Source organism: Aythya fuligula, chromosome 11 (assembly GCF_009819795.1).
Source record: "Aythya fuligula isolate bAytFul2 chromosome 11, bAytFul2.pri, whole genome shotgun sequence".
NCBI classification, from domain to species: Eukaryota; Metazoa; Chordata; class Aves; order Anseriformes; family Anatidae; genus Aythya; species Aythya fuligula.
Window position 1 is genome coordinate 913152 of NC_045569.1, and position 23845 is coordinate 936996.

Below are 23845 nucleotides of genomic sequence, written 5' to 3' on the forward strand. Positions count from 1 at the left end.
AGAAATAAATTCTATTCTCTTTTATTATCAAAATTAATTACAGTCAAGGTTAAGTTGTAACATCTACACTTTGCAACTTCAATTTAAGGACAGCGAATATAAAAACTGCGCATTTCTGCTTCACCAGAAATTAAACACCTAATCCATAGTAAATAACCTATCAATTACTTTGTACACTGTCATGCAGTAGGCAGATGTCTGTACACACTGTTGAAATGTGGTGCCTTTTGGAGGAAAGAAACAGGAGGAAGAAGGAAAATATTTAGCTAAAGTATAATGAGTCATGATATAACATCATCACATCCTGGCACTGCTGTGATTTGACTGTTCTTCTGTAACTGACATTTGCTGTTTTTATTGGAAATGACATAGTTTAAATGAACGTGTCCTGAAAATGTAAGTTTCAGATTTCATTCAGAAGTCATCGCATCCATGCACTAGTGTGCTGAGTCACTGATTCAGCTCTGGCTCAGGCAGAGAGAAACCATCAATGTCATTTTCCTCAGCATTTGGGGGATGCACCATTCCAGCAAAACTTTCCTAGGCAGCGGCACGCCAAAGGTGGTTTTCCAAACGTGCAAGCTGCCCCGCAGTGCGTGGGCTTGCATTTTCTTACCAAATCATGTGGCCAATGTAGTGATTTTAATGAACGGTTGTGCTTCCTAAACCCAATTCAACCTTGGTTATAAAACTAATGGAGGAATTCAAGTGGAACGAAATGTCTGGTTTAAACACACATTAGTTTCATATTACCCATATTTTAATGAAGCAAAATCTCGATTTGTTCTTCTAACAGATGGTGGTTCTTTTATCTGTATGTAAATTTTGAATATTCTGCTTACATTTTCAAATTCGTGAGCATGAGTGTTGCTTAAGTCTGTAAAACACTTAGAGGGTGAAAAATCCTTTAGACAATAGGAATAATCCATAAGATATACCTATGAGATAGGGTGAGTAAGTGGTCTCATTACCATTTCGTACACAGGGACAGTCTCACCGGAGCCGGAGCTGCTCCTCGGGCATTCCTGGCTCTTGGTCTGACACTCAGTCCATTCGATTGTGCCTCTGTACTTTTAGATTCTGCTGATGTGTTTCTTTTACAAATCAATCATTGTAAGGGTAATTAACATTTAAAAGCCAGGTTTCTTTTAATTCCATTAATATATTTGTGACAAGAAATGTGTTGGCAGAATCCAAAGGTTAAGAGTTACAATGAAGAACAAGTTTTAGGATAAATGAAAGTTAAGGCCTAAAATAGCCTGACAATACCCCATTAATCTGCACACTATTGACACAATAGTGGTCTGTTGTGTCAATGAGGATTTAAGAAGCTTTGTAGCACATGCTACTGATGGTTTATCATATCAATAGGAACCTGCGTATATTGGTGTTAAAAAACCTGTGGCTGTATAATTCCCTGACTGCACACATATTGTAAATGCACATACTTTAAATCTTTACATAAAGTGGTTTCTAGCCATGCAGCAAATTTTGAAACTATAATAAAATACCATATTTAATACTTCAACGTAGATAGATCTACACTTGACTACCCCAAAATCCTCCAAAATGCTCTACTTGAAACTGAAACCCTTTGCCGCACAGCAAGGCAATCTGATGCTCAACATTATGTCATCTGCCTAATTGCAGCAGAAGGAGATTTAAACCGCGTTAAGCTCTCAGCCCGGTAGAAGGAAGCCTTCAGTTAGCCTGTGGCTGGGATGTGCAGTGGGGAGGAAAGGCCCCTTCGCACAAGCTGAAGGAGCAGCAGGGAGCGTGCAGCCACAGCCCAAGCAGATGCCCCAGGCTGTGCTACTTCCCATTCCCCATGGCAGGGGCAGCTGAGCAGCTACACAGTTTAGAATGAGTGAAAATACAGGTGGCTCTCTAGGAGTGCAGTTTTTCTGGCTGGCACCACCATTGGGGATTTAAAAATCAGAGAAGCACATACCAAATTTGTAACGCCCCAGTGCAGGCAGCTCACACCTTGGCATACACACTTCTGATAAATGCATGCAGCAGAAAATCTGCTCCGAGAGCTCGGCTGCCAATGGGGAAGCCCCAGAGCTGCACTCTGACCTGGAGTCTTATTGGGGTAGGCACATTCGTGCTCTAAGCTTTTTGCATCCTCAGGTTGCAATTTGATTCCCAACCAATAGAATGGTCTCCTGTTTCCATGTGCTGTGCAAATTGCAATGCTCTTCAGATTAGGGCTGCTCCTGAGAAGGAGAAAATACCATCTTTACACCTCTAACCAGGCAGCAGCTCCTGGGGCACAACATAGCCACGCTGTGTTTGCTGCAAGGAAGCCCGTAATGATCTTGCCTTTAGCCTGTCACCACTAGGAAACATCAGAGAGACAGCCAAGGGCCTGAGTTGCCAAAAACATCCTATTCCCATGGCTGAGAGATTGTGTTGGAACCATCTCTAAAGAGAATTTACTATGGGCCAAATCCTGGCGCCCTTGCTTAGATGAATCGGTTCTCAAGACGCAACGCTCCCACTGCGAGTAGCATGCATGCAAAATCCAGCAGGATTGGCCCCAGAATTACCTGGGAGCATCAGGCCCTTGTCTCTCAGGGCAGGAGTAACACGGGGAGCAAGGGGACGCAGGCAATGGCCGGGCCCCGGGATGCACCCAGGTGGATGCAGGGGCAGGAACGTGGGGATAGCATGTGAATGGCTGAGATGTTTCCTCAGAGGCAACCTCCAAATTACTTTTACTCAGAATTTTTCCGTTTTCCCATCAAACAAGTGTAGATGATGGAGTTTGGTGAGTATTCCTTTTTTTTTTTTTTCTTTTCCTTCCCAAATATTTTGTGGCACTTTAAGCCTTAATTAATTTAATGTAATAATAATAATAATAATAATAACAACAACAACAACAACGAATGAGCGACAGCTATTTCCCAGACTTCATTTCTGGGATGAAACCCTTTGTTTCTGGAACCTCTCCGGGGATTCGGGGCAGGCACTTGAAGATGTCATTTCAAGGACGCTCCCCCCTTGGCCGCTCCCCACCACCCGTCAAATTCTCTGCACCCCGAGCCCCGGCAGCCCGCACCCACTGCTCCCTCACGAAGCGGCGGCGGGGCGTTAAGGGGCCAGGACTCAGAGCGAGGGCGGCGGCCGGGAGCGGCGCCGCACCCGGTGCTGCCCAGGGCGGGGCCGGGGCCGCCGTCTGCCCACCGCATCACGGCAGTGCGCGGAGATCCGCCGGGGCGGTGAGGGCGGCGGTGGGACGGGGGGCAGCGGAAAGTTGGCGGGGGCGGGAGGCGGAGCCGAGGCTGGGCGCGGCGCGGCGCGGGTGAAAATAAACACAGGGAAGGGGAGGGAAGGGGGGGGGGGGAAAAAAAAAAAGGAAAAAAAAAAAAAAAGGCGGCGGCGGCGGGCTGGGCGGGAAGGGGTGGGCTCTGCGGGGCGCGCCTCCCCCGTGCTGGCTCGGTAGCGAGCGGAGCGCCGGGATGGGGGCGCCTGGCGGGGGCAACGGGCGGAGGAGCAGCCCCGCAGCAGGCAGCCCCGCCGGCGGGCGGCGGCCGCGGGCAGCGGCAGGTACGCGGCGGCGCTGCCGAGCCGAGCCGGAGCCCTTGCGGGAGCGGGGGAGTCGCAGCGGAGCCGGGCCGCCGGGTTGGTCCCCGGCGAAAGCGCCCCGGGGCGGGCGGGCGGGCGGGGAAGGGACGGTGGGGCGAAGGGGGGACGGCGGGCGGGCGCTGGGAAGCAGAGGGAGCTGCGCGGCTGCTCCCGACGGATCTGGATGGAAACTAACCGGGAGCCGGGTCGGGAGCGTCCCTGCGCCGGGTGCTGCTCGCCTTCTGCCGCCTGCCGCGTTCAGGTGTGGAGCCCAGAAACTTTTGGAGCGGGGGGAGCTGCGGAAAGCGAGAGGGCAGCGAATCAGGCTGCGGGTAGAAGGGGCTCGGAGCCTCCTGGGCTAGTTGTAATCGCTGGGTGGCGAGTAAAGGTCACACGGATGTTTCCAGGTGGATGATGTGCCCGTATTTTAAAGGGTTTTTGTATGGTTTTCATTGTGCTCTGACTTGTAAGCTAGAAAATGCAATTAAGTATGCTTTAGGTTGATATGTTGAAGATCTTGCGGTTCCGGCGGGCATCCCAGTTGTTAGCATGAATATAGCTCTGTGTTAGTCTTAAATTGGTGGCTTTCCTCTAATCTTGAAGTTGTTCCTCACTTCTGGTCAAGATTATGTCTGTGTTACAGGCATTAGCCTGTGAGTAATTTGAGCAAAATTCGGCCTTCAGCGTGTAAAGTCATTTGTATTTATATGTGTGTGTGGCTTAGGATACATTTACTGTTGAGCATAACAGCAGCCCTGATAGTTCATAATGCTCACATATGTGGTACTTGCTGTACAGATGGTATTGTAGCTTATCCATCTACACACGCGCACATTTCACATATAACATGCAGGAATTACAGCAAACTTCCTCTAAAATACTGTTCAGTGCTCTGTAACTGGGTGGCATTCTTTCCCTGGTTATTTCCTTTGGGTAAAACATGCATCTTTATGGGTATACCTTTGTGTTCTAAGTTGTTAGTCTTTCTCTACTAATGTTTATATATTCATTTAAATATTATTTGAAGGAACAGCTTCCCACTGTGTTAGAGGCTTCTACTGTTGCTGTGTTGCTCTCACATACAAATACTTTAACTGTGAATTTTCTGAGGTTCTGTTCCTTTTTCCAAGTCTAACAGGAAGCTCATTGTAAATCCTTGCAATCACTTTTGTTGGAAAAGAGAATAGACCTTTTTTGTGCTTTATTCACAGTATAAAATTCTGTCTACCTCTAAAGTCTACTTAAGTTACTATTCAGTAGATTAAGCTGTACGTAGCTGTGTTTAATGTAGTAAGTGGCAGGCATATTCTGTTATGTTGGCAGATATTGTATAAACATTTACTCTGGCTTAGATAAATACAAATTGCCAGTTGAGTGCTCTGATTTCTTTTTCTATATAACCACGAACTTTAACAGTTTTTATATTAACCAATATAAAGCCCAGTTGTTTTAAAAACAGGAAGAGAAAGTTTGTAGTCAAAATTTATTAAAGATCTGAATTATGTAGCTCAGTTTTCCAAAGAACAGTCAAAACGGTATAACCTAGAGGCTCTAAATTTGTTTATTTAACAGGCTTCTCTCTTTCATCTGCATCTTCATTTACAGTAAACAGCTACTGTCCTCCCTCCTATCCTGCAGTCTGTTGGTACCTGTTCTCATTTATGGTTGAGATGCAACAAAGATAATATCATCTTCTAACCATGCTTTGTGTGATGCAGGAGTGTGTGCCGGGAATACAGTGATGGCCCTGTCAAAGCTCTACAAACCAGCTGTATGGCTGCATCTCCCCTCCCCGAGTCTCCCAGGCCCTGTTAGCTGGACCATCTGAATGTTCCTACCTCTTTTTGTGTGGCTGAGCTGAGCCGACTGTTAGAGCTGATACTTCGGCCCTTGGAGCCGCAGTAACTTTGATGTAGACTTATGAAGTGCACACATTAAGATAGAGTGCTTAATTACATATGCAATTAATTCCGACTAAATCAGTCTTCAGTCTGATCTGTCCTGTCATGAGATATGTGAAGGTAAAGAAAGTACGTCATAGAAGCTCACTTCAAAGCGTATATTAAGTATTTGTAATAACATCTTCTGGTCTTACTACAGTCAGTCACACAAGAGGCTGCAGCTCTTGATCATTATGTCTGTTACTCTTTCTTAAAATGCTATTGCACTTAACACAGCATTCAATATCCCTTGAAGTCATATGAAGCCCAGTTAGCTGGACAGAACCTGTACAAAACATTGAAATACTTAGGTTATGCTTCCTTCAGAAAAAGACAGAAATGTGAAATCAAGTGCAGTGAAGTCAAGTGGAAATCCTTGGAGAACATGGCCACATATTGGACACATCAAGTGTCAAATGGCCACATACATGGACACATCAAGTGTCAAATGAGAGACCATTTCAGTTATGATCTTTCTTTGCAAGACAAAGGAACCAGTTACAAGAACAGTTTCTGTGCTCATAAGCTTATGTTGAGCTTACTTGTGTTGCAGTCTGTGGTATTTTTCAGAGAATGCACTATGTGTTTGCAGTGCTTACTGAATAAAGGATATGGTGGTTGATTACATATTTGTGTGTTAAACATACTTGTAATTCCAGTTAAGAAAAATCAGATGTCTTTCCATTGGGTAAGGTAATAATTTGCTTCACGAGTAATTAAGAAAAGATGGAAGGCATATTATTTGCATTGGGTAGTATAAGTTATTTTCAGTCTTAGCAGCTCTGTGTGTAATTAAAACAGTTCAAATGTTGCTTTCTTCAAAACTGCTGTTAGAACAGATGATCTCTTCTTATGCATCAGATAAGCTACTGCAGTTACCGTTAAAATCCATCTAAGCCATTTTATTAAGTTGTTACTTGTTCTGTGAATAGGTGCCAGCCCGGAGTTCAAAAGAAAGTAGGTTCTGATTTGTTCCCATGTCACGTGGAAGAGGTGTGCAGTAAAACATTGTATTATTGCTCTTCCGATGCTGTTTGCAGGTCTGTGTGTTGTCTGCCATAGGCCACTTTACCTTGTTGTGGTTTGACAGTAATTACAGTACAGCTAATATCAGAAGTTGATTCAGTTTATTCAAACAGGACGGCTATTGAATTGTCCCACTTTCAAAGTCAAATGTTTGTGTAACCACAGAAATCAAATCTGTAGTGCACATATATAACATATGAGTTGTGTTTATTTCCCTAACTTTTCTATTCCATTTGGCTTTTGTTAACTAACCCAGATTAGCATTTTAACAACCCCAAAGTGAACTTCTGCGATTCTCCCTGCTTGGACAGTGTGTGTAGGCCATCCATCATTCTGTCCTTGGCCACAACAGCCATAACCATTTGGAGCTACACAGAAACCATCCAACTGTGAACAGCACAGCTGGCTGCAGCAATTTTTTCTTCCACACCACTGGCAGCATTGTCTGGCTATGGTAACTAAAGTTAATATTCAGAACATGAAGTTTGTGCCGTGCCGGCACCCAGGCCCTGCTGCAGCTCAGCAGGCACACCTGCGGACAGGCCGCAAGATGGCTGCTGGGAGCGAGGCAACCGCTGGACTCTTTCCTTGCGGGGCTCCAGTCTGAAGGCAGCAACCTGTTTTGTGGAGTGGGATTAAGTTAACTTGGTGCTTGCTTGAGAGGGAGGTTGCTTGCAGGATCCTGTGCTCGTTCCTTCGGTTTGCAGATCAGGGTGTGCTTTGAAAGCTGCCAGCTAAAGAAACAGAACTTGCTGCCTTAACTTAGCCATGCAAACAGCCGGAGAGCACAGAAAGAAATGGAGAATTTGGGCTGTGTGTTTCACACATTCTTGGAGAAGTCTTTTTAGTTCCACAACGGAAACCATGTGATTTCACAGGATCTGTGCCCAGACTCTAATACTCACCACAGATGTGTGCCTCGGGTTTGTTTTACAGATCTGTGAATGCAATAGTAAAGAAGCTGGTGTGCAGTTTGTTTTAATTGTGACCTGTACTCTGAATGGCACATAACCCGCAGATGAGTGCCCTCGTGGCTCTATGCTAATTGCACCTGTGGAAATTTTTGCATAATTTAAGTAAACTGGCCTGGCATGACTGGCTGTTGTGTATGAGCCACAGCTTTCTTGCTAGAAGAGGAGCCTTCAAGAGCAAAGGAGGTCAGGAGGTGTTGCCAGGCGGGTAGAGGCTGGGGTGGAAGTGGAGGAGCAAAGACATGGTGGAGGAGGAGCAAGGAGCTCAAGCAAGCAAGTGACATTTGTTCTGTCCAGAATGGTTACAAACCTTGTAAATGAAATCAGTCTGTGGACAGCTTTGATTTATATTCTCACACAGCAGATTGGCCTTGGTCTGCCTGACCTTGGTAACATTACAGAGGTCGTATTTGCACACAGATACTCTTCTTGCAGAAGGGTTTGTTGTTGCTGTTATTTTTGTTAACAGTTGCATCCAAGAGCCAAATTGCAGCCTGTGTTTCTAATTCGAAAGGCACTGGAACACAGCATACACAGAATTTTTATTTACAGGATGGATCCTGTCCCCCACAATGGATGGCTTAAGAGATGAGACGGCAGATGTGTACAGCCAGGCAGGGGCTGTGAGAAGCAGGAGAGCCCTGTTGGCCTGCATAATCAGCAGCCGTGTTTGTGCACAAGCTGCCTAAACTTAGCTGAGCCGTGTGTGTCGGGGAAAGGGGCACACATGCTTGTTGGCATCAGAGGCAAAGGGAGCTTTGAAGAGGGTTTGGGCTGCAAATGACGAGTTAATTGGCAGGTGTGTGCTGGGGAGCTCTTCAAGAGTCAGGGGGGAAGCAAGCAGAGGTGCTCATCTGGAAAGGTAACAAGCAGCAGGGACCAGCATCACAGGATGGCTGCCATCAGTGGTGGGAGCAAAACCTCCGAAGAAATGAGAGGTGATCAGCTGGTCACTGTGCTCAGTTATTACTGGAATAATAGGCTTTTCTTAACATGAGCCACGTAGTTCATCTCTCTTATGCCAAATGGTCACGACAGCTGGGCCTCTGCTTTCCTGAGCAGTAGTGAGGAACCAGCTTGTGCCTCCCTTAGGTTAGGACCTTCCTCACAGTTTTACTGTAGCATGAAACCAAAGGTACTCTCCTTAAGTGCTGCTGTTGCACTTCTGGGCATGTTTACAGGTACTGGTGGTGGACAGGGACTGCATCAGCTACTCACAGCTCCAGCAGAAAGTGTTGCAGCTATTTCTGCGTATGTCTGTCGTGGTAGATGCGCTTTGGGGTCAAAAGAAATTTCTCATGCTGGTATTTCAAGACCCTGTTTATGTATACCTCTGCTTGGGCACCCCTTCCCTGTGGTGTGTGAAGCATCCTATCAGGCTGCGTAACCTTCCTGTTTTGGGAGGTTACAGAGAAAATCATATGCATTGGAAGCCTGAATGTATACTTATGGTTGCAATATTAAAATTTTAGATGGTGTTTGAATGTTGTCCAGTGTTAGTGAGGAGGCTGTTACTCTGCCTGTTAGTGGGATGGTGGTTTTACAACAAGAAACAGCCATAAATGCTCTGCGTGTACCCTGCATGGGCCAAGCAGTACCCAGGTGTTAAGTATCAGAATACTTAGTACCTGGTGAGTCAAGGAGGCTGGATTCTGCAGCAGCAACTCAAAGCAACCAAGCAGCAAGGCAGGAGAGGGCCCTTTTACTTTCAAACAGTTGGCTAGGAGCCTGCACTGGCACCCCTTGCAAATACAGCTATTTTGTGTATTGCCACCTGGAGACAAGTGCTGAAGAGAGGGGTAAGGATAACAGAGGAAAAACAGTGGTGTGAAAGCTGTCAACAGTGTGTGAACAATGTCCCCAGGTGTCTCATGAAAGGAGTAATAAGGGGGAAAAAAAATCATCTCGTGGAGTTGAATGGTTTCTTTCAATTTGCAAAGTTCTGCTCTCCTTGACGGTTTCTTAAACCCAGCACATGTTTATCAAAGATTAACACTGAGAAGCCAGTAGTTCGTTTTTGCTCAATAAATCATACTTTCTTCATAAAGTAAATGCTATGTGGGTATTTTTAGCAATGTATAGGTTTTTTTTTGTTTGTTTTTTTTTTTTGTTTGTTTTTTTTTGATGATGATAACCTCAAACAAAGATAATCAAATCCCATGTTTTGAGGATTAATCTGATTCCCTGCAAGGGTATGGATAGAATTTTTTTTTCTGTCCTTTGTACTACTATGCAGGTTTTACTGTGAGAGTGGATTATGGCTTTTCCTCTCCCTAAAGCATCAGATTTTCATCCTTGCCAAAGACATAAGCACTGCTAGTGATTGAACAGTGGTCTTACACAGCAAACTATGCCAGCGCAAACCTAAATGTATTTGGTGCAGCTGTAGAGAAAAATAGACCTGCCGACTGTATTGTGTGTGGTTCAAATAAACTTACTTAGTCATTCTTACACTGGTCCTGTATAACTAGTGATAACACAAGGATTTAGGGAAACTGCAATTGTATTGGGGATCTAGGGGGGCAATATGGAAGGGAAAAAGGGGCAGGTTGCACTGCAGAGCTCTGAAATCCCAAGTCTCAGTCCCTGTTCTGCCACGGATTTCCTTATGACCTTCATTCAGGCACTGTGGACCATATGTTACTGATTTAATTTAACTTATAAAGCTTTGATCTGTGGCTTCTCTGTGGCTTGCAAGCTAAAACATTGGTGGTAGTGTTACAGATGTGCTTCCCTGCCATAGAGGGGTGCATGTGACCATGAGGTGACAGGTAAAAGGCAGAGGGATGGGAGGGCTGGTGCCCAGCATGGCAGTGTCCTGTTCCAAGTGACTGCTGTCTCTGTGACTGCCAAGCATGGGCTCTACAGGTTGCATTTGGCCCATGGGAAGCAGGTGGTTCTTTGGGAATTCCCTGAAGTGGTATGATGCAGCACAGGGATGTCTCCCAGCTTGGGACCCAAAGCAGGACAGCCATGGCTGCATGTTGCACCAATCCTGCCTCCAAATCCCAGCTGGCTTGTGAAGTGCCAGGGAGCAGCAGCAGCAGGATAATTTACCTAGCTGCTTTTATATCTGTTTAATAACTTCTGCTGAATGTAAGGCAAGGAGTCAAGCTGGCTCAAACCTTGCACTAATGCATCTCATTCTAAAACGCATAAAAACAAAAATCTCACTGCAGCCCCTGTTGCAATAACCCAGGTGCTCTCAGTGGACCCTCAGCATGGGTACCTCTCTTGAAGAGCCACCTCTGCTGCTCCAACTGTCCCCCAGGGGCTCACAGAAACAGTACCACTGTTGCCCCTCTCCCCCATGACTGCAAATATATCTATACATACACTTAGAAATACTCACAGGCTACAAAAGCAGCAAATATAATAATGTGATCCAACTGTTCAGTGCTAGGCTAGAAAGAAGTGTTTTTCTGCCATTATGTGAAAATTTAGCGTGACTGGAACAGAGTCTGCATTTGATTAGGCAATTTAAGAAATGTAAGAGACTTCATACTGTAGGGCAGTGCTGCAAAACAATTGCTCGGAACATGTTCTAAAATTGGTTTGCCTTCACCAGATTTCCATGTGTTTCTGCACGACATCTCAAGTAAAAATATGAACAGTCACGTGGCAAGGGACTGCATTTTGATATTATGGTAAATAAAAGCAACAGTTTAAGCAATTATTCTAAATTTTGAGTAGTCTTTGAAAGGGGAAAAAATAAATAAAAAATCTCCCATTATTTACTTTCTGTCTTGGGAAAGACATTTCATAACACATCCTTTGACTGGTGTAGTTAATCTTTAATGCTTAACAAGATAATAGTAATCGTTAACTTTGAGCTTGGGCTTCCTCCAGTTTTTCATGCCTGCATTTGTACATGTAATTGATTGTGGCCAGGAAAGTGGCAAAGCACATGCCTTGCATATACAAATAGGTAACTGGGTGGCCGGCTACCAGATTTGTCCATGCAGAAAAAAACAAGACCAGTTAAAAACACACTGTTCACCAGTCTCCAGAGGCAGTATTCCTGTGAGTGAGGCTAGCTGACTGCTCAAGTTCCAAGAATGGCTGATAATACTAGTGCAGTGCTTAAGGTGCTCTGATGTGTTTCTTTCTGATAGCCTCCCTCTCCCCTCACATTTTCTGGCAGCCATTTACTTTCTCTTTGAAGTGAGAGCAGTGCCACTCAGCAGCCCTTTTCCCCAGCTGCAGCAGCAGCTCAAGCCAGTGACCCCCATGGCCCAGCAAGATGCAGCCCTGCGATGCTGTGGGGATGTTCTGCAGGGGGAAGAGGAGATGCTTTCTGGAGTGAGGTTGACGGCGACACTGTCTGGGGCACAGCCTGTTGAACTGCAGATGTGACCTTTCCACAGTACCCTTTGTTCTTCAGCTATGCTGCTCATTGCAGCATATTCTTTCCCCCGAATGTCCCATTTCAGAACATCTTATCCCCATTATCCTGACCTCCTGGTCTCCAGGCCTAAATTGGCAGTGCTTGTTTTGGGGACCATGGCTGGAGTGCTGCTCGAGGTGAAGGTTGCTATGTGCACTTCTGGAGGACCACAGGGCTCTCAGCACAGAGACCTGCGGTGCCGCTAGCCGTTCACAGTGTCTCTGGTGTCAGCTGGACTTGTCCAAGTAGTGCCAGAGACCTTTGTTAGGCTCTCACCTGCAAATACTGGTTCATACCTGTCATAGAGCTCCTTATCAGATGATGCCTAATCAAGCTGAAATGAATGACAGTCTTGCTATGTAAATCGTGTACTGTAGGCTTGCAGGTAGACAAGGTTCTTACTTCACTCAGGGCTCTCACCCACATTTGTAGCCAACTCTTATAGGGAGGAATAGGTAGTACTATGGTCTAGCTTTAGGGTTTTGCCTGGGGCTGAGGGGGGTAGCTGGGTTGTTTCTAAACCTACATCCAAGACTGTATGTACTACTGTGAGTAATTAGATCTTTGCCATCCCAGTTTTAGACTTCACTCTAGTTTTCAGGATAAAAAGATTTCAGACTAAACACTACTGAAAATTGCCAGACACCTCTGATACAGCTGTGAGCTAGAGACACCCAGCAGCTCACCCAGTGAGCTGCAGCCACCCGCTTCAGCAGGATGGCATTGCTCGAGCTGCCTGGCGACTGGGGCAGGGACAGGGGCACATGCTAGCAGTGCCACCTGCGGCCAGGAATTAACAGAGGGAGGATCAGTGCTGAGGGAACAGTGCAGGACCCAAACATCCCTGTACAGACTTCCTCTGCAACAGTCCTTGGACGCTTCTGTGAATAAATTTAGCATTTGCTAGGGCAGTCTAACTTGGGCACAAGCGGTTTGAATTAATGAAATGCAGACCTGCTAAAATGATGAATCCGAAGCACTGCATAAGTTGAAGTACCTTGCACTTTATCACCTACAGCTTAACCCTGGCAGACTTTCAAGGGGAGCATATATTTCAGGAGTTTTGTACAACAGAGAGCAGATTTTATCATAGATGTGAGCTGAACTCAGTTGTTTTTGGCTGGAGGGCTTTTATATTGCCCTGGTAAAGGAAGGTAGTTAACGTTCACTCTCAAAAATTAAAATAAACATAATTGAAGCAATCACAGTTTGCTCAGCATTTTATTTCCTTTCTTGCTGAAACTACCTTGTGTTCAAGTAAATTTTTGATCATAAGAGAATTTAGCCCTCAAAGTGCATCTAATCATCCACTAAGCATTTGCATCATTAAAAGTCACCCTATCCATTTTGCAAGTGTTCTGTCAGCTTGTTCCAGAGAAGAGGGGTGCGTTTCCTGTAACATTAAAAGCCTGCAAACAACTGAAGTGTAACTAGCAATACCATAAACCAATTAAGATGAAAGCTGTGATACTCAGTGGTAGGGTTTCATCACTTAATCCTAAACCATCTTTTTTTTTTTTTTTTCTTACACATAGATCAAGAGGTGTTAATGCAGAATCCTAAAAAAAAAAAAAAAAAAAAAAAAAAAGTATTATCTTAAAATAACATTTGTTATTTGCGCTTTTGCGCTGAATTAACATCATGGCTCCCAACATTCTATTTTTTTTCTTCAGAGCTGTAGATTTTAAAATTGTTGTTATAAAAATATGGATGGCTACATACTGCAAGTTAAAAGTTGAGTGTACTTCTGTAGGACAGGAACATTTTTTCTTATCTATTTATTTATAGATAAGAATTCCACAAGTTTTTAAAGGGACCGCAGTAATACATTAAGTATGCTTCTTCTATTATAACCACAAATATTTTCTTGTGTTATTTGATAATTAGCTGAAGCAGTCTGTCACCAAACTCCACAGTGTGGATTTACCACATCATAGACAATCTCTGAGATTTAAATGTATATTAAATCTCTGTGCCAAGCACTGCCTTCAGGACCTTTACTGAAGTCATTGTTCATTAAAAGAAACACATTTATAAGAAAATATATCTGAAAAACAAAATAAGTCACAATTGCATTATTAGAAAACCTATGGATAGATATGATCCAGTATAGGAATCTGATCCCCCTGCTTCTCATGTAGTAAACAGTGATACAGCTTTTTAGTCGAACATTGCATTTTATGCAGAACTCTGTTTCACATGTAAGCAAATAATTCCTCATTCCTGTTTCACACAGTGAGACACAGACCAAAAATAGAGGTAGGACGAAGAATTGTTTGCTCCCTCTCTACAGTTCAAGCCATCAGACCCCAGACCATGTTGATCATATATTTTGTCTTGGATCATACGAAAGTGCTGCATTTTCAGGTCTGGATTACCGACGCACACTTTGGTGTTGGGTTTACCCTTGAGTGGCACTGCTGTAATCATTTTAGTCCATGCCAGGGTGGAGGTGCTGTTCTAACTGAATACCATGGTGCATCCAAGGTTGCCAATGCATACATTTCCACAAAGGGCCTAGGGCACCAGAGAAGGCCCATACCAAGTTCATGTATCTTGTACTAAATATTTTAGCTTCTGAAACGATTGACTTGCTAGTCAAATTCAGCAGCAGCCTGCCTTTCTTTGCTACCCTCTGGTGATGGGCAGCTTCTACTCCAGCACCTTACTAGTAAGCTCTCCTTTCTGCAGCTGGAGTTCAAGCTGGAGTCCCACCTCATAGCCGTTACCACCAGCAAGTGAATGCATGCGCAAAGCCTGAGTCCCCCAGGGCCAAGCCCGTGCCAGTGCTGCTGTGAACTTCATGAGGCCCAGAATTTGAAGCTCACCCTTCTCAACTAGTGTTTTTCAGCCTGCAGTTAGTGGACTAAAGGTGATCTCTACTTGAAAAAATAATCACTGCGGCTAAATAACATTTTAACCTTTTTTAACCCAACTAGTCCTTTACATACAAAAAAAATAAAAAATAAAAAATTGGGAGAGAGGTGATAAACACAAGTAAATTCCCATTCTGAGACCAGCATAACTTTATTTGGCTGTTTGGTTGCAAGTGAGGTTGTCTGTGACTTGCTCTAGCCAGTCCAACAGACCTTTGTTGTTTCAGCAGTCTTCGGGTTAAAAAGCTTTACAGCACTGCAATGAGAAACTTTCCGAGCATCTGTGAAAAGGTAGCACGAAGGACTTTTCTTTCATTTCTTTCTGGCTTATTGTTAGAAGGGTTTCATGCTCAAAATTTCAGAAGGTACCATCTCAAATGCACTAGTTAGGGCATCTGCCTTGAGGGAGCCATTTGCACATGGTAGGGACCACAGGGCGAGGGGGATTTCCTGCTTAGTCAAAGCCACTTGGGATTGTGTGAAAACACATCATGTAAATTGACTAAACTCAGCATATTACCAATCAGTTCTGCTTGACCCTCACCATGGTTAGAACATAGTTCCACGTACCCAGGAGATTCCTGATCTCGCCTCACAGCCTGGTTTAGGCCTGCTGCGAAAGGAAGATGGTGCAGTCAGTTAAGCCTTTTTGAGTTAAGTACCTGGTTTTCAGCTTTTTTATTGCAACCTACTCTCCTTCGCCTCAACAAATTCTCCAAAAGTGAACTAATTTTTGGGATGTATTTTTCATTATGACCTATCTCAAACTTCTGCCTGGATTTGCCACTCCGCACTCCCGTTTAGCATTTTGAGAAACATTTACTGTGTTAAGGAGACTTATAATTTCTTTTGAGATAACAGAAGATATTGCATCAGTCTGGGTCAAAGTTATTTTATGTGTTGCTTCTCTCCAGTTGGCTGAATGCCCTTTCCCTTCCCCCTCTTCTTTTCCGTGGCAGCGCACGCGAAGATGATTGATGGAGTGTCACCAGTGCATTGTCAAAGGCTGGAGTAGATTAATGGGCAAGAAACAGTGGCCTATTCCCCTTCAAGTGTGATTGTTTGAAGGAGGGCTCATATTTTAGCAGGAATGATATCCTCCTTCTCTGGATTCCCCCAGTCAGGAGTTGAAGGATGGGCTTCGTATCTGAGATTGAAAGGTGCCAGACACCAAGAGCCCGTTTATATCTGCAACAACTGCCTGCCTTCCTCCTGACCAGTCGTGCTCACCCCAAGGCCTGTTTCACTCAGAGTGCCACTTTACTGATGTGGATTTGTGCCAACAGCTAACGTTTATACCTCTATTTCTCTGTATTTGCAGGCACAGCTAGTTACGGTGTGGAGCAAACGCCCACGTCTCTGATCTGTTCCTTGCTTTTCTGCCTTGGTGGCACTGGCCAGCTTGCCTATGCTGCCAGGAGAGTAACGCAACCCAGAGCAGCTCAGGTGCTTTAAAGGTTTCCTTGGTTGTTGGCCTTGGTCACAAATTTGGCCTTGGTCACAAATTCAGCCTTTGTCTGTGCCTCTATTACCCAGCTGCAAAACAGGGATAGCGATATGGTAATTTCCAAAAGATTGCACTTGCCATGAATTGATTCCTAACAGAAATGCTAGGAATGCAATTTATAGGAGAAATTAATTAAAGACTGGTCTGAATCCTGGCTGGGGAAAAATTATCAGACCCAGAGTATGATTGTTTTCTACATTTTCTTGAGGGTAGACATTGCCAGTATTTCGTAATCAGGTATTCTGGTCCAAACATACTTCAGCATTGTTATTTGTAGTCCACAGTAGTGGCTTCTAGAATAGGCTTGAATGAAGCAAAAATTATGTCTTTCACACCAGCATATCTGTGTGTACCAGAAGCATACACCTGGCTGTCATAAACCCCTGTTCCAAGGGCTAGATGGAGCCCATTTTTCTGATTATCCAGGGAACAGGTTTATTGTTCTTGAAGAACAACTTGCTGTTCTTTAGGTTTATTCTCTTTTCAGTGGTTCTGATCTCAAGTTTGTGCCCTGCAGCTAAAGGCTGCATTTGAATGCCCTCTTAAAGCAGGTGCCTTTTCTTTTTTGTATGTAGTTAGAAATCAGGACTACTGTTCATTTGCTTGTAATATTTTTACAAGCAAAATAAGGAAAGCTGTACTTTTTACCTAACTAGGTATGGTTTGCTGATGCAGTCCATCTCCCTGTGTGTTTCTCTTGCCATGACAAACATCTGTGATTCAAGCAGATGTAGGTGTTTTGTTTTTGAAAGACTTGTGAAAGGTTTAGCTAACAGAATTGCTGAACATAAGTATTCCCACCTCTTATGTGTTCTCAGAGCAAATATTCAGGACAAATATTTAGAGCTTGGGGGGGTTCTTGAGGAAGACATAAATGTTTGTTCCTGCTCAGGATGCAGTCTCACACCTCCTGTGGCTTTACATTTACAAAACTTTGCCTTGTTTTCTAGGGAGTAGAGTTTGGGTGTATATCATCAGGAAAGTTGAATCTGAGAGAAATGATACCCTCTTCCTTTACCTGGAATTTTGGTAGTTTCCTTTTTGTTTTTGTGACAAGTTGTTTTTTTAGGTCACTGTTGTTGTGGCCCATACACAGACAAATTGCCCTTTTGTTCTCTGCAGCCTTCTGAGTCCAGAAGACAGTATTTGCTTTTGTAAGGGAAGTTACATTTAAGTTTCAAATTCATTGCCCCATTGAATTCTTCCTAGATGAGATATGGGAAGGAAAGAGGAAAAAAAAAAAAAAAAAAAAAAAAACACTCTTCCTAAGATACACCCATACTGGCAGAACTTGTACAACTACAGGCTGTGTGCATTTTGCAGCCAGGATAGGTCTCTTTGCATCATGATGTGTGGGCCATTCGTGGCCTCATCTTCTACGCTAACTAAAGCCTACATGGCTGGGAGGACATCTTGCTCCTTTGCAGTTTGTATTCGTTCATTCTCTAAGGAAATGAGGCTACAGGGAGGGCTTTTACTAAGCACCTTGTAGATGTTACTGTCCACTAACACAACGTACTGTTTATATGCCTTCCCTTTCTCTTCCTTCACTGGACCAGCAGTGAAGGATATCTCCAGATATTTGGAGACTGATTTTCTTAATATATATAATTATATATAATCTCTCTCTCTCTCTCTCTCTCTCTCTCTCTCTCTCTATATATATATATATATATATAATTGATATATAAATTATATAAAATTTATATTAAATTTAATTTATATATAAATTAAATATATATAATTGATATATATTGTGTCTGGGAGCCACTGTGCTGCAGGACTTTGCTCTAATAGTGCTTTCACAAGAGAGAACTAATTTGAACTAACTTTATTAATCCCAGTTTGTTTTAAGTTTGCTCATTAGTAATTTAATGCAAGATGGCTTCAGCTGAAGAGGCCATGTCAGGACAAGGAAGAGCAGAGGGAAAGTGCCAGGAATCATTAGTGTTTATTAACCACTGCACTCATCAGTCTTGACTAAAAGCACAGCCCATCCGTTCTGGATGGGTGGACTGAGATACAGAAATATCATTAACGGTGGAAAATGCTTCTTTTCAGGTCAGTCCATAATGGACAGGCATTCAGAAAACATCCACAGCTGCACTCCCATCACCAAATATTATCTGCATTTCAGTTAGTCTCCTCACAATCTGAACTCACAGAGTTCAGCAGCTTTGTGGATGGAAGGAGCCCTGCCCCTAGCCAGCTGTAGTATCAATTAACAAATACAGTTTTCTCAACCCAAGTAAGCAGTACTAAAAGGTTAAGTGTTGTTATGAAGTGTTGTTTGTTTTTTTTTTTTTTTTTAATTGCTTTTCAAATTATTAAATGATTAATACTTATGTGCTTTGCTGGATCAGGCCTGGCACATTGTGCTGGCAACATGTAGATCTCGCAACAATTCTTGAAACATTAAAATTTAAAGGCTTATTTTATTCTGTTTAGACAAAGGTTTAATAACTGATTTCAGCAACTGTAAAGCATTGGACGGATGACTCAAAGCTCTGACCTGTGAATCAGGGTTGAATGAATGTCTCCAAAAGGTTGGAGTAGGGAATAGTACCACATGTGCCAGGATTGTAATGAGAAATCTAACCCCTGCTCAGACCACTTGTGGTCATTAAAGATTGCATTTCACTTCGAGATGTTTTCTTGCATCGTATCCAAATTGCAACTTGAGTAGTTGAATTCTGCTTGCTAAAATATCCATGCAGTTTAATTGGAGACATGATGTTTCCTTATCCCTCTAAACAGCTTCATTGTATAAGGCTGTGTTGCTATCATAGTATGTGCTATATAATCTATAGCACATATATAACAAAATAAAAAGAAAAACAACCAAAAACCCCATGAGAGCTGCTGCTGAGTTGCTAGCTTTTTATCATAACAAATAGAATTAGGGGGAAAGCTGGTTGTTAGGAGCTCAGTTCAGCACCATGATCTGTATTTCTTTGCCACACTTGCAAACCATGCGACAAACCCTTGTGCACCACAGAGGCAGCATTTTTACGTTCACTCCGCATGTGTGTAAGCCAGTGCTCAAGGCAGAGCATCAATTGCCTGGTCTCCGCATGTGTGTAAGCCAGTGCTCAAGGCATAGCATCAATTGCCTGGTCGTATACATAACGTCTTTGGCAATGAGCCTGTTAGGCTTAGTGGTATGATGGCACAGCCTAGAAACAAGCAGTAATTTTAAAACATGGAATGGATGTTCAGACAGATTGTGTGTGTCATGACTTTTTGTGGATAAGATTTAAGTACTTTATGGGGAAAGGGTTTTATTGGATGACATTCGGTGATAGAGGGGATGGGAAGAGATTGTAGTTTAATTAAAATTCTAATCCGAAGTTTGACAATTTTTCTTGCCAGGTCAGCAGCCTGCATGCTCTGTTTGTTATTCCCATGAATTAAATGGGCTGACAATCATCAGCTTTTTCAGAAATGCCTGTGAATCCAGCTAAAAATTAGCAAACATCCATATGTTTCAGAGCAGGTTTGAGCAGGGATATGTCACACGGCAGTTTTCCATCACTCTACGTTTAGGGGCCTTTCAGAAGCATCGATTAAGTCCACTGGTGCCAGTGCTGAAACACAAAGGAAATGCACCTTCTGCGGTAGGAAGTCACGTTATTGCCCTGTGCTGCTGAAATCTCACTGGTATGTTCCTGTTTTCCAGGTAGTTAAACAGTGTTGCCACAAAGGTAGTGCTCAGCTTTCACCAGCCATGAGGCTTCCTCTGCTTTGTGCCTCTGTTATGCTAATGAGTCTGTCCCAATGCCGAGCTGTCAGCTTCCCTGAAGATGAGGACCCTATTAACATTGTTGACTACCACTGTAAGTGATCCCTAGCCACTAGGGAAAAAGTTCTAATGCTTTTTTTTTTTTCCTTGGGAAGTTACAAAAAAAAATCTGTTTCCTTTCAAATTGAAATGTGTTTACTGGCTTTGTATCTTTAATGGAACACTTAATCATTTTCTTAAAAAAGCAATCAGAAATACAGCAATAACTTCAGGAAAAAGAACATTTGCTGACATTATCCATCTTTTTTTCATTTATATTCAAGACATTACTCAACGAATTTAGTTTAAACCCTTCTACACCTAGTATATACAGCTAATCAATGCCATATATTGATTCTTTCGCTCTATAATCCTGAGTGATGGTGTAGCCCATTTTTACTTGCAGATTCAAGGCAATATCCAGTATTTAGAGGACGCCCTTCAGGCAATGAATCTCAGCACCGACTGGACTTCCAACTGATGTTGAAAATTCGAGACACACTTTATATCGCTGGCAGGTAATTTTCCTTCAGTCAGTTTATTAGATTAAAATTCTTTTCTCTTCTGGTTTTGCATTAATGTGTAAAATTCATTTTTAAAAAATCTACAGAATATGATAAAAATTAAAACTGGGGGAGGACTTCCCAGAGAAACATACCATATCTATGGCCAGTGCATGAAAATTGGATTTGAAGGCTGCAGTTACTGTAGTTATGCTAAAACCAATGATCAAATACTCGTTTCCCTCCTTTATGTTATTGCTCTGATAAAATTCTCCCCTGATTATTTTAAACTTGGACTGATGCATCAGGGACATAGGAAGTGAGTGTAAAACACCTGATTATTTACAGTCTGGATTAGTCTTCAACATAATGGGAAGATGGGGCAACCGGATACTATAGGTGCAATCTAAGGTCCACACCGATAAAGTCAACATTACCCTATTTGCCCATGCACAAACTTCTCCCATAATGCAGAAAATAAGCATTTCTTAGGAACTTTTTGTCTAACAAAACACTCTAAAAATAGATTTAGCTCAACAAAACTAAGTCCAGTTAATTAATGAAGTGACTTGTATCTTTTTACTCTTTGCAAACAGGGATCAAGTTTACACTGTAAACTTGAATGAAGTTCCAAAATCAGAAGTTACTCCAAGCAGGGTGAGTAGATAGAGGAATTGGCAAGGGAGGCTTGGAGGTATTTTGTTTGTTTGTTTGTTTTGTTGTTGGCTTTTTTTTTTTTTTTTTGTGGAAAGAAAATGAACATTTTTCTGGTTTGATTTGAATAGAAATTAACATGGAGGTCAAGGCAGCAGGACAGAGAGAACTGTGCAATGAAAGGCAAACATAAAGTAAGTTTATCACATGCACTGTCACCTGCTAATGTGAATTGTATATGTGAAATATGTGATTGATACATCTTAACTCTCTTTTCAGGATGAATGCCATAACTTCATTAAAGTCTTTGTTCCAAGAAACGATGAGATGGTATTTGTCTGTGGAACAAATGCATTTAATCCTATGTGCAGATACTATCGGGTAAGGATATTGAATATGTCATTAATCTGTTACTGGTTTTGCTTGCACTAATTATGCTGTAGGAAATATAGCCAGTGTGACTGGAGAGTGTTTCAAGGTGAAATAAAACCAGACAGAAGCCAATTTGCTAAATTAAGTTTTGTGGAAAGACAATGTTATGCTTTTGTGCCAGTATACAAAATAGAAATGACACTACCACCCATTTGTTTTTCTTCTCTAGCTGAATACATTGGAGTATGATGGGGAGGAAATTAGTGGTTTGGCAAGATGCCCATTTGATGCCAGACAAACCAATGTCGCCCTCTTTGCTGGTAAGAACTTTGCTTGTAATGAGTCTAAATGATTAATGACACCAGAGCAGCCAGAGCGCTTTTAAAGCAAGCACAGGAAAACTAAAGGTGTCAAGGTGCCTCTACTCTTAAATTTTTTAAAGGACCTCCAAAGGATTAGAAGCTGACCTGTTAATAAATAGGTTACAGCAATTTGTGGAAGAATGGCAGTAAAAAAAATGGGGACAAATACAGCCTAGTCAGAGTTCTGTAGATCATTAAAGGCTTCTTAATACCACATTTTCAACTTCCGTTTTAGATGGAAAATTGTACTCAGCAACTGTAGCAGATTTCCTGGCAAGTGATGCTGTTATTTATCGCAGCATGGGGGATGGATCTGCCTTAAGAACAATAAAGTATGATTCCAAATGGATAAAAGGTAATTTGGGGGAGTGTTTTCCCATATGAATGGTGAATATAATTTCAGTGGCACAGAGAGTCAGGTAATTCACAGCCAGCATGTCTTACTGTCACCATACGTGCGGCTTTCAACATAGTATGATCACAATAAGAAAGCAGTATCAATAAAGCATTTTTTTTTTGGTAAATACATCAATGAATGAATCTGCAGTCACAAAATAACCATGCTGAAATGCAATTCCTTTGAGGCTTTTTTTTTTTTTTAAAGTCCATTAGCCAACATTAAGGCCTTAAAGTCCATTTAAGTTCCAGTGCACCCATATTTAGACATCCTCAAGTGTCTGGAAGACTAGACCTCTTGTTAGCTGGTATAGAGAAGAAGCTTCTCCTGTGGGAGAAAAGCTGCCAAATCACACAGTGTAGTCAGTGTTATATGCCAATTGAACAATTTTTTGAAGTAACTTTCTCCTTGCTCTTTATTACAGAGCCACACTTCCTCCATGCCATAGAATACGGGAACTACGTTTATTTCTTCTTTCGAGAAATTGCTGTAGAGCACAATAATTTAGGCAAGGTGAGTATCCTTACAGCAAGCTATTGCTAGCTACAAGTCTTTGCAGAGTTAGATCATCCTAAAACAGCAACAGTAACAAGCACAGTTTACTACAAGAAGAAGGGACTAGTACAAAATTTATGTAGTTATCCCAATTTTATAATTTACAGGGAGGAAAAAAAAGGAAAAATAGAACAGGGCGTTCTTCAACCAAAAAGTTGTTTGTATTCCTTCTGCCACGCAGTTAGGAGAGCTCTCTACAGGTATCTTTCTGTTTCACTGTTGCCTTAACTGTTGTGGCAAGTAATGGAAAATCTGAGTGTTGTTTTTTTTCATGCTTATTAAAGGAACAAAAGAAAACAACACAAAAGAAGAGTTTCAAAGAAGTTTCTCTAATGTCCCTGGGTATTGAATAATTCAGTCATACCATTACAGAGTATAATACTCATGCTTCACCATGGAATGATATTCTATAATAAATTATTAACTCCTTTACACATGGTTAATTAGAGTCTTTAAATCTCACTAACAATATGATTTTGAAGGCAAGAAGGGTAGGGACAAGCTGGCAGAGTTGCATTTGCTTGGTGATACATTAAAATGCCTGTGCACTAGCAGCTAAACATTGTTTGCTTTCTTTCTTTCTGCATGGATGAATGACAACTGCCTTTCTGATCTTCAGTGTTCTTTATTAATATCTCAGAAACGAGCACTCTCGCCCTTGCATCTCTCAAGCCTTCTTCCTTTTTCCTTTTTCTTTTTTTGTCCTTCACAGGCTGTGTATTCCCGTGTGGCACGCATTTGCAAAAATGACATGGGGGGTTCTCAGAGAGTCCTGGAAAAACATTGGACATCCTTTCTGAAAGCTCGCCTCAACTGCTCAGTTCCTGGAGATTCATTCTTCTACTTTGATGTTCTACAGTCTATCACAGACATAATAGAAATCAATGGAGTCCCTACGGTTGTCGGTGTATTCACTACACAGCTTAACAGGTGAGAGATGAGCA

At 42.6% G+C, this 23845-nt stretch overlaps 1 protein-coding gene across 15 annotated transcripts in view; it reads left to right on the top strand.

The window, feature by feature from the left end:
- The window catches only part of SEMA6D (semaphorin 6D), a 239329-nt gene that overhangs the window by 205611 nt on the left and 9873 nt on the right, over positions 1-23845 (top strand). For 7 of the 15 annotated variants that reach the window (XM_032194668.1, XM_032194667.1, XM_032194666.1 and 4 more), the window contains 9 exons: positions 19957-20113; positions 20465-20576; positions 21158-21218; positions 21347-21409; positions 21495-21596; positions 21817-21907; positions 22185-22304; positions 22771-22859; positions 23614-23831. In XM_032194668.1, coding sequence (XP_032050559.1) covers positions 20005-20113; positions 20465-20576; positions 21158-21218; positions 21347-21409; positions 21495-21596; positions 21817-21907; positions 22185-22304; positions 22771-22859; positions 23614-23831 — 965 coding nt within the window. In that variant the 5' untranslated portion in view covers positions 19957-20004. Of the gene's footprint in view, positions 1-3444; positions 3553-3812; positions 3833-19956; positions 20114-20464; positions 20577-21157; positions 21219-21346; positions 21410-21494; positions 21597-21816; positions 21908-22184; positions 22305-22770; positions 22860-23613; positions 23832-23845 lie in introns of those variants that run through there. The other 8 variants (XM_032194661.1, XM_032194673.1, XM_032194663.1 and 5 more) reach the window with 4 other exon arrangements.